Below are 11737 nucleotides of genomic sequence, written 5' to 3' on the forward strand. Positions count from 1 at the left end.
ACACTGCTGTTAGTTTATCGCACCAATTCTTCAGCATAGTTTCATTGTGGATTGCATTAGCAACCTCAGGATTCAAGAACTGCAACAGATGCTCTCAATGTCTTGAATGTTCTGTAAGAATTACAGTTGCGATCGTCGATTTCGTGAAAAGATAAAAAGATTTACCATTATATTCTATGTGATATAACTGACTGTTGTTACCAAAAAAAAATTTTAAGAACTTTAGGATTTAAATTCCTTTGCGTAGGAGAAGAAAACAGTGGGCCAAAGGTTGTGCTGTCTATTTTGCAAGAACATACAAAGAGAACCTCTTTATTATTCCAGAGATTGTTTTCATCCTTTATTAACTTTTCATTATTTGAGTAATATCTTCAAACTGAAATGTGTCATTTCTGCAAATAGCGAAAAGGCCAAAAGGGTGATAGACGTCAATAAAATATGAGATCAAATGCTGGAGAACGGCAGCAAATGTTTATTGAATTTTTGGAGGAAAAATTAAGGTTTTTTTTTTTAAATTTTTTAAATGATGTCCGTAGATCTTTAATATTCATCTGGAGCTGTGTCACATACAGTCCAGACTCTAATCATACAAGCTTGAGAAGCCTGACTGACTGACTGGTTACACGATTCTATAAAACAGAGCTTAATCCTAATGTAGATAAAAATCCACCATTTACATTCGAGCACTAGAGGATAAATAGACCTTTCAGTGTTGTTGATCCACCTATTCACAGCTTGCACCACATTGAGAGAATCACTAAAGATCCAACAATCCTCCTCCTCCAAATAATTAGCCACCGTCTCCGGTCCCTCACCGGTTAGTGCATTACAACATTTCGCAGGTGGATACTTTTGGCTACACATAACATGTCTGGATGTTTGTAGAGAATAATGTCGAGCCCTCCATTGTAGTTTCTCCTCCATGATGCATCCACCCAGCAGACCAGATCATTAGTTTAATGCGTCTCTGAGGGATGCAAGCTTTGCGTGGAGGGGGACTTTATAGTTTGCAAGGTGTTGGTGCCGACGCCACTCCTCTTAGCAGCCCTTCGAACTAAGGAGAAAGCATAATCAATCCCTCTAAAAACCGTGTCATTCCTTGCTTTCCAGACCTCCCATATCAACGTGAACATATATGCGAGCTTGTCCGAGTTCATCTTCTCCATCATAAACGTCAACTAGCTATCTAGGCGGTCCGGCGCGTTGTTGAGTGTAAGCTCACTCAAAAACCAGGTGGCACGAGCAAAAGTGCACCCCAAGAGGAGGTGCTCAATACTTACAACAGCAGATTGGCACACAGTGCAAGTGGCATCCGCTTTAGGCAGGCGTTTAGCTAATATGTGTTCACAGAGATGGCACCATTTAGACACCCCCAGAGAAACGTGAACATAGTTTGGAGATAATTATAAGATAAAAAGGTAGATCTGAATGAAACCACATAAAGAAAAAAAAAAAAAAAAAAAGCTTTTTAAATACTTTAAAATATTCTTTGTGATACTTTTTATAACTAACTAAATAATACAATCAATAATCGCCATCTCTTTACTCTCAAAATAATAATAATAATAACCACAAATAACACAAACAAACTAACTCAGGTACTTTTTCAAATGAAAAAGAACTGCATGAAGGATAAGCGGTAAGAATACTCTATAACTGACTCTTAATGTAGCATCCTTCATGAAGCTGTTGATAATTAAGTATGTATACTATATACAGTGGGAGCACTTGGGCATTTGCATAATATATAAGAATGTGAAGATTATTACTCGGCAAAATGTGATACATGAACAGGTAAACATCTCAGTGCTGCTGAGCTAAAAGCTCCTCAAATAACTTAGATGTCTTTCAAAATATCAAACTTACTTCTACATTTTCTAAATACTATGATTGCTATCGAAAATATTATGCTCTTCCAGAAATAGGAGTGACAATTTTTAACCGGACAGGAAATCAAAGACTTTGAACAGGTTTGGATTTACTATAATCAGGTACAAGTCAAAATTAGATTGGCTTGGTGTTTGTTACCTCAACCTTTTAATCTGTTTATGATCTAATCCGTCAACTCATTTATAAAATAATTATTCGTTTATAATACAATAGCCCATCGATGAAGTGATATCTTATTACGACCCGAATAATCCGTTTATCATTCAAATAATCCATTTATAACTCATTTACAAACTCAAATAACTTATATAAATTTGAGTAACCCTACTGCTCCTCTCCCGTTCATTTCTTGCTTTTGAATAAATGTAAGGAGGCTCTGCCCACTTTTCTATAAAGTTTAGATAAATTCAAGTAACCTATATCATCAGATTAACTCATATAAATTATTTGATAAATAGAATCATGTTTAGAAATTTCAATCCGTTTAACAAACAGGTAGTGTTCCTGTTAGCATTAAATTGACCCTCCTAAATACGCTAACCGGACTCAATTGTTATTCCAGTAGTTACATTAACTAATCATGATTTAAACCAAATTTAGACTCAAAAATATCATTTTGCCCTTACGTAAATGGTTTAAAAGAAGCTACTTTACCCAATATGTATAATGTTCTTTTATGCAAGACAAAAATTATTGATAAATATTTCATACTTTAAACTTCCAAAAAGAAAATATATTTTAGTCGTTTTACATGCATTTATTATCTTTAACAATAATTTGTTACAAATATTTTATTAGAAACTAACCCCAATAGCTATTCTAAAAGTCAAAGATTTTAGTGACAATATTTAAAAAAAATGATATGACGATTATTATAGTAATCAATATTGGACTGAACCGGATAGTCAGATCGGTGTTACGGTCCGACCACATGGGTAATCAAGTTAAGTTAGTTAACTCTATCTTATTATTTTAAATTTTAAATAAATCGAATACTTCGCATGCTAGGGATTTTTAGTCATGTGTTGATTAAGGGAAGTCGTGAAATGAAGATTAAGCTAAGTTATTTCATCATCTTATCTTTATTTATCTTTTACTGTAGCTATTAAATCATCCTTATCTTTCTAGGAGTAGATCATAGCAGTAGAAATATTCCGACCTTCCAAACCCTAACCATCTGCCTCTAACAGCTACCCTACCTTACAGCCGCCCAGCACCCTCTGACAACCACCGCAACATCAAATATTTACCGTTTTTGCCCTATTTTACTCTACTATTTAATTCATATCTTTTCATCTAAAAATCAGATTCTTGTAAAATTTTTCTAATTTCAGAGGCTACCTTCATATAAATTTTTATAATTTTTTTACATCTAGATCAGTCCAGATCTTATTCATAGCAATCGATAAACCAACCACCAATAGGTTTAATTTTGTTAGGGCCATAAATTTGATTGACTTAATAAAAATCGACTGCCCCAATAGTTCAACTAATGAACTATACATCAAAGAGATTTCTACAAACAGACTGAGTTGCTCATTATTTTAAAATTACCTATTAATGTTAAATTAATTTATTATTTATCCTAACAGTACTCTAGTCCTAAATTAATTATATTTTTTAAAAATAAAAGTGTAAATTAGATATAATTTAAACATTCTTTATTTTTGAATTACTTAAAACTATAAATATATCATTTAAATATTTAAAAAATTCTTAAATAAACTAACAGATTTGGGTGACCTATCAATTGAACCAATACCTAATGACCCGACCAAATCAACGTTAGATTCATAACTATTATAATTATAGTATTTTAAAAGTTTTCAGTGGCAAAATATAAAGAGACCCAATAATTTCTCTGAGTGCTTTGTAGAGCTGGTCATGTTATCTGAGAGTTCAAAAATTCTACAAGGTTTAATATGGTACTAATGTCCCATATGCTAAATAGGATTAAGACTGACAAGGATGCTACAAAACCTCCTGTAAGGAGATAACTTATATGCACTCATTAAGGGAAACAGAGAAGATTTGAGAAAGAAATTCCTGCAGATGTGTATTCCCAAACACTTGTAGCAAATGAAAAGTGAAATCTTTCCGAGATTCTGCCTGTGGACGCTTACCGAGACTTAAAAATTTTCAAAATGTCTTTCAATTTGATGAAGAGATATAAAATGATCTGAAACAATAAGTTATTTCTTCTAGAAATATAATTCTCAAGAAATAGGAGCATCATAGCAAATGATTTGGTCAAGCAGCAGAATATATCTCAAGTGTTACTCAATATCCACATATTCTTGCCCTGTGTAAACTTCAAACTGAGATTTTAATCAGTATGGTCTCTAGACACCAACTTTATATATAAGATGTATAGACAACAACTTCTGGAGAAAAGATTGTCCCCATAGAAGAGGATCACATCATGTCATAGAAGACTGCCATTTACACTATAAGTTCTTTGTTCTTTGGGTTCTTCACATTGTAGATGATACAAGGGCATCAGGTATTCACGATGAATGATTAATGAAAATTTACGTATTGCTCTTATAACTAACTTACAGAAAGCGAAGTTGCAGGACAGAGGATATACATTTTGCAGTCATGCACATCAACTAGAGCGCCAAAAGTTCCAGCAACATTCTCTGGCAAGGTTTCATGCTGGAAAATTAAATTCGTCAGGATGATTGATTCCAATTCACGAAACAGCTGTTGACTGACTTCACAAACACGAAATGATTCAAACCTAATATTCACATCATTGGTGTTCAAAATCTTCAGAAATAACTCTTAACAATATGGATTATTAATTCATTATTTAGAGGGCAATCATATCGATAAAGCATTAGCTGTTTAGCCAGCCAATATCACAAATATCAAATTCGTCCAGCAGAAGATGCATCAACCAACACTTCTTTTTGGGTTGCTTCTCACATTATTAGTATTTCTCAACCAGCTCTGTTGATTTCCATAATTGTCAAATTTATTAGTTGTCTACAAACAAGCAATTCTAATTGCTTAATCTAATAACTTCTTGCAAGTTGCAATATGTAAAACTTTACACTAATAATAAAGCGGTATCAATTGAACTTGCATCAACAATTACTTGGGAGTATAATTTACTAAACACATGATCAAAGTTAATCATATACAGCTAAGGAAAAGGAAGAAATAATACCATGTCAGCAAGGCTGATGGACACAGTGGATCAGGATGAACTCAAGTCATCAAAAACATTAATACTTGGTCAGAGATAGCATGTGTAAAATGTCATACTCTTATCATGTCCAGGAATATTGATCAAGCTATACTGGGTATTCTAGATAAGTATTCCACATAGATAAATTCGAACCGTTATCTAACAGGAAGCAAAATTTTGTTTTTATTTTATTACTTTAAACCCAAACCTTTCTTGTACTAATATTATTTTGTACTTCCACAGAAAGAATTAACTGGAAACTCACCTTCCACAAATCTCTCACAGAAAATCTTGTTGTTGTGTCAAGACCAAGAGTTTCCAATTTGACAGTAATAGAGACAGCTTCTGAACAGCGGTTCCACAAAGCCACAACCATGCGGTTCGCAGAGAGAGGACCAGCCCACACCTGGAATTTGCAAGACAAGAATTTGAATGACAATCTTCAACAATAACTTCCATGATGCTGGAATTATCTAAAAACTCAATAGTAATCAGAGGAAATATGATGCTGAAATCAAACAAAAAAATCATAATCTGGCTTATTGTGTGAACCTTTGATGTCAGAGTTGTCTATATAGTGACATCAAAAGCTGATTAGTAACATCCAGTGATGCACCAGAGGGTACCAGACTACAAAATGCAAGTTGGTTCTAAGACAAGGATGCCAAGATGTCTCAAAAATTAAATCCACGAGGTAGAAAATTAAGCATAAGCAACTGAAAAAAAAAAATCAACACAAGCAAAACAGAAATGAATATAAGTGTACAATAGAATATTTGCATTTCCATTTGTAGCAAGTTAAAAAATGATAAAAATGTGATTTAGATTGCCCGTAATAGGGTCAAAAACAAGGAGAGGAGACAGACTTCAAAAGGAAGAAATGAGATATTTCCTAAACATGAGGCAACCTCCATCGAGAAACCAAGCAGTAAAGATCAAATGACAAATTAGAGATGAATTTTATTTTAGTATATACATTGTCCAAAGCATACCGAAGATTATACATGAACTTTAAATAAAGATGAAAGACATGGATGAATCCACATAAATATATGTATAATAAATAACTGTTTCTGCAATATAAGCTAAGTGTAATGACTTTTTGATTAGTACAGAAGGGTTAAGAGACAAACGAAGTTCGACATCTGCATAATACTTCTTATGACACATATGCACACCAAAAATACATAAAACCTGAACAATTTCAATAATGCACCTGCTGCTTGAGCTAATGAAAAAGAAGTGAGTTAAAGTTCAAGAATTATAATTACTGTTAAGCACATAAAAGGCAAATAACAAAAATGGAGATTAAGCAGACCTGGCTGCAACCATCATTTCCTTCAACTGAAATTTTTCTTCCTTGAACTCCAAGAGGATCTACAAGAAACAACATAATACATCTTGGTTGTCGCAATACAACAACTAGAACAGCCCATTCCAAGAAAATTTAACTTTTCGTAAATGATACCAAGCTCTAGCTATGATTAACACAAAGACTCCAATTTTGAGGAGAAAGAGTAAGAAGAAAAATTTGCATCCTGATTATATAGAGGTAAAGCTGACCCTACTTCTATATTCAGCTCTTAAACAGAAAGATCTTCATATAAGATGCAAAAGAAATTAGCTTATAATTTTTCATATAAATCTACTTAGATCCCCTAAACTATTATTGTTTTTTATGTGTTCTATAAACTTCTTTTTTTATTCATATATACTCCCTGAATTAAGAAAAAAACTAACTACAAGTATTCCCTATATTTAAGAATTTTCTTAATTCAGGAAATTTATGTGGATAAAAAAAATTCAAGGGGTATGTGGAAGAAGGTAATAATTTAGGTAGTCCAATTGGAATTAACCCTTTCATTTATTGACCTCACATGTGCTAAAAAAGACTGCACGCAAAATTACCAATTCTGATCTGGCAGCAAAGAATCTTTTCTACATTTTGATAGATTCTGATTTGGTGGCAATCACTTCTGCCATGTACTTCATGCCTGATCAGCATGAAGTTCAAGCTGCTTGATCTAGTGATACCTTAATATAGGTGCACATCAGGACCAGATAAGCTCTGGTTTTGCAGAGATATTTTCCCAATAGATTACTCAATCATAAGGAAAAAGGAAAAGGCAGTTTGATATTTGCATATGTATCTTCATTCTTCAGGAATGTTTAATGTGCTTGCAGTTGTCAATCATTAAAAAGGCCACAACATGAGTTCATCTTGAACTAGTCTTATAGATGTTTGGAACAGAGGTTATTCTGAAGGCTGACATGGTTTTACCAGCTTTATCAAGATTGATGTTTATGTGCAATATAAGATTCACCCAACCCTAAAAACATGATATGATCTACTCTTATAGAAGTGAGACTACATGTTGAACACAAACCAACATTATGCCTGTATCCATTAGATAGGCTAAAGGGATCAGTTTGCTTAACATGCATCCAGGACTTTATAGACCATTAGAATTTAAACTTCTACTTCCAGAAAGAATAAAGGAACAGAAACACATCTACACATAATGCAGGAAAAATGAAGTGATGAGATAGGCAAGTGCTACCTTGGTTTACTGCAATGACCTCCTTATTGCTCAAAATTTCCATTGTTTCTGCAGTCATATTTCTCACATCACATCCTATTAGAAGAGGAGCCTGAAATTATATGTGACCCATCAAAAATAGAAAAGACAAATGCTGAAGCCTGAAGGGCATGCAATACAGATACATTCTCCAATTGAAGGTAAGGAGCAAGAATCAAATATTTGCCAACAACAATAATTATTCACAACCATCTCTCCAAAAATAATGCAGGACAGACATCCTAAAATTCAGGACTATATCTATAAAACTACTCCTTATGGACCTAATTCCTCTATGTTCATCAACAATTTAAACCCATTATGTAAAGCAGTTAACCAATGCACTAAATAAAGATGAACGGAGAAGAATTCAATTAGCCGAACTCAAATAGTTGGGCCTACAAGCTTTGTTGTTGTTATAATGCTGTAGAAACTACAAATCACTATTCTCATTTACAAGACAACATTATCTAACTTTTTCAGACACTCCTGGGGACCTCACATTAAATTGCATTTCCAGAAACTGATGTGAAATCCTAAAAGTTCAACATTTTTCTAACAAAAGCAAGTGGACTGGATGATGCTACAGACAACATTCCCTCTTGGCATGCTTGATGTAGTATCTTAAACTATTTTAAGAAACAAATTTCCAATTTTAGAATCAAACTAAAGCAAGAAGTAATTGAGAGGAAACAAAAGATCTACACTATTACAAAGTATAAGATTCCTTTTGTTCTTCGGATTACCAGGAATGAAGATTGAGATGGTTTTCACACTTATGTGTATTGTTGGAAGAAATATCCATGTCTCTAGATGTGCAATGACGAATTTTGTTTATGGTGATCAATTTAATCCTTCTCGGATCTGAATTTGGTCTTTGATTGAATCAATTAAGGCCTAGAATCATGTATTAGATTTCATTTCATTGTTGGGTCAAGTTGGTTTTCTTGTAGACTTGATTTGGGTTTAGTTTGAGTCTATTAGAGTTGTATTAGGTTCAATTCTGGTTTATTTGTAATAGGACATATAAGTCAAGGGTAAACTAGTCATAATGAGAATTATTATTCTCTTTAAAAAAATCAAACCCTACTTGTACGAGATATTATTGATCTCTTAAAAAAAGAAGAGCCCGCAAAAGTTCTCTCCAATTTATTCATGAAGCGTGGAATAAGACATGAAACCCTCCGAAGCAAATCTGGGCTACCTCCTTTCCCGTTCTTGCTCTTCAATGTTCTTTGAGGCTTGACACTGTAGCATTGTACAGTCGATTGCAGCACCATACTGTTGGGCACTGTCACACTGTACTGCCAGGTGTAGATCTTAAGATACCGAGAACCTACTAAATGTTCAATGTACAGATTTTGGAACGGATCTTAACGAACTAATCAAAGAAGGATAGTGATTATACCATGGTAACTATTCTGATTTCCTTGGAAAAATAGTTGCTCGATTGCTATCTTATTTTCTTATTGCTGAATTTTGTTTTCCTTGTATCTCTACATCATATAATTTGCATCTCATATGGTTTAGGGCCTTTAGGTTGTCCTACATCAACCAGTAGTAACAAGAATAAAGTGACCTACATATATTTAGTTGCATTAATGGAAATTAACATCTCAAACTTTGGAAAAAAGTCCAACTGTTAGGAGGACTGATGGATACCTTCATCAGAGCCCAAATACTAAAATGTGAACGATACTCTGCATAAGTCATTCCCCCATTGCCAACTTCTAACATATCTGGGTCTGGAAAGAGAAACAAATTGTGAATGTAGATAAACAAAGACCAAAAAAAAATAAGGATCTTATAAAGTTTCCAGAAATACCAAATTACCATTCCATCCACCAGGTCCTGCATATGATGCCCACTTGTTATTGAGATCAGCGATCATGGTCATGCTTAATAGTAGGTAAGTTAGTACAATGAAAATCTTTGCTTGGAACAAAATCTAATAGAAGCATAGAGATAAGCTTACCTTGCCCATGTATCATTAATGTCATCCGTTGTCCGCCAACTATTTCCAACTTTACCTGCCCATAAGGCCGGATCATCAACACCCCTGTGAAGAAGGAAAGGTAAGACATGGATTGACAAGAAAATCATGAATTAAATGACAAAGAGATGAATTACCATTCACACAGTGAGTAGAATACCATGCGTCCCGTTGAATTTAGTGCATCACGCATTGGAGGGTAACTACAAATAAAATATATCAAATGGAAAGCCAATTAAAGTAATCAATGAAGCAACCTCAATGATCTAAAACATAACAGAAGTGTAGGAAATTTAAGAGTAGTCATTACCGTTTTTCTGGCTTTATTCCCAAGTTGTAACAATTATCATACTTTAAGTAGTCAATACCCTGAACAAGATCAGGAAAATAGGTGACATAGTATACTGATCAACCAATGACTGTCAACAAAGCATATGTCTAATTCCATTATCATGTTCCCATGCGTCCATCATTTCCATTATCACTAGAGAGGGGAGGTCTACTATTCCTTACCCATGACGCAAAGAGATCTGCATCAGCATCTTCGTGATAGAGGGATCCTGGTCGAACTTGGCATGTAAACACCCTAATGGAGAAGAAAATTTGATATTATCTGAGCCATATGTATCAAATCTGAAGTCATGTCAAATAAACAGAAAGATGTGTTATGCCTTTTCTTCTGCTAACATGAACTCACAAGACTAACAGCAACATGAAAAGTCACAAAGTCTATAGATATCTTACCCTGCATCTGAGTAAATACCAAGCTTGAGGCCTTTTTCATGTACATATTCTGCAAGAGCTTTGATGCCTGACGGAAAAGTCTTTGGATCAGGTACCAATTGACCCTACATATTAAAGGCAAATATTATAAATTTCTTAAAAATAACTTAACATGCACAAGCACATATAAAAAACTGGTCTGTGAGAATGATTATCTAATCTTCATGCACACACTCATATAAGATACAGACAACAGAGTACCAACACATGCAGGATTGATCTTTGACCTTGACTACTAAATTCCAAAAATGCATATATTTTGACCCTGAGCGCTTCAGTGTATGTATCAACTAATCCAGCAAAGGTGTCCGAAAAAAGAAATTAATTTTTCTAGTCATTTTATTCTTATTAGATTAAATTGGATTTCGTGTACTGGGACACCCTTTTAGATTACACTTTTATGACTCCCATTATTGAATCAAAAGTTGGCAAGGCTTCAAAAGAATTGTTAACATAATCTATCAGACGAGGAACAGAAAATAGGAGACATCAAATTCAACCTCACCTTCACATTTCTTGTAAGAAAGGACCAACAATCATCTGAAACACAAAAGGAATAAAATGAGATAAAAAGCGGAAGAAAAGCCAACAGTGTCAGTTGTACATAACGCCATTGGCATGATTTACCGATATTAACATAATCGTAGCCCAAATCAGCTAGCCCAGTTGAAATGAGTGCATCAGCTGTACAGGAACAAAAACAAAGATTAATAACCAATATTTGGCAGTCTCATTGTACAAATCGTTTACTAAATTGCATGGACGAAGTCAATAATCCCCTATTTATACTTGAATTTGAGACATTCAAACCTGTTTCTTTGATGACAGTTTCGTTGATATCACAAGCAAAGAAATTCCAACTATTCCATCTGCACCCAATAAAGTATCTAAATTAATTAACTAAATAACAAACTTCTTGATAAACACTAATAAACACTAAACAGGACTCAAAACATCCAATTTTTTGCCGCAATAATTCTTGCTGTCAAGAAAAACTCAGATCACTAATCACCTAAAGTTGCAAAGAGAATACAGAAAGGTGGGAAAAAGGAAAACTTGCCCCATCTGAGGAGTGAGAGCCAGGCCGTTGTTGAGCTGCAACTTCCCGTAGTTGGAAGTGTCGAAAGGGTGGATTCCTGAACTGGGCTTCTCCTCCAGAATGGAGGCGATTCTCGCCGCCATGGCCGTGGGAAAGACGAAGAGAAGGAGGAGGAGGAATCCAAATAAACCCATCTCCATCTCCGATCTTTCTCTAGAGAGGAAGCCTAGAGAGGAAGCCTAGAGAGGGTAAACAGA

At 34.3% G+C, this 11737-nt stretch overlaps 1 protein-coding gene across 1 annotated transcript; it reads right to left on the bottom strand.

Annotated features, from left to right (window-relative positions):
* Positions 1-4209: 4209 nt before the first annotated feature.
* LOC140776406 (alpha-galactosidase 3-like) lies at positions 4210-11737 on the bottom strand. Its single transcript, XM_073120113.1, has 15 exons — positions 11502-11737; positions 11252-11310; positions 11069-11125; positions 10947-10981; positions 10403-10506; positions 10172-10244; positions 9969-10027; positions 9796-9861; positions 9641-9724; positions 9499-9563; positions 9328-9410; positions 7648-7738; positions 6405-6463; positions 5352-5492; positions 4210-4548 (listed from the first exon to the last, which is right to left on the bottom strand). The coding sequence occupies exons 1-15, from the start codon at positions 11678-11680 to the stop codon at positions 4441-4443; spliced, it is 1263 nt and encodes a 420-aa protein (XP_072976214.1). The 5' UTR covers positions 11681-11737; the 3' UTR covers positions 4210-4440.

Source organism: Typha angustifolia, chromosome 14, assembly GCF_048772165.1.
Source record: "Typha angustifolia cultivar Huaian chromosome 14, ASM4877216v1, whole genome shotgun sequence".
Lineage (NCBI taxonomy): Eukaryota > Viridiplantae > Streptophyta > Magnoliopsida > Poales > Typhaceae > Typha > Typha angustifolia.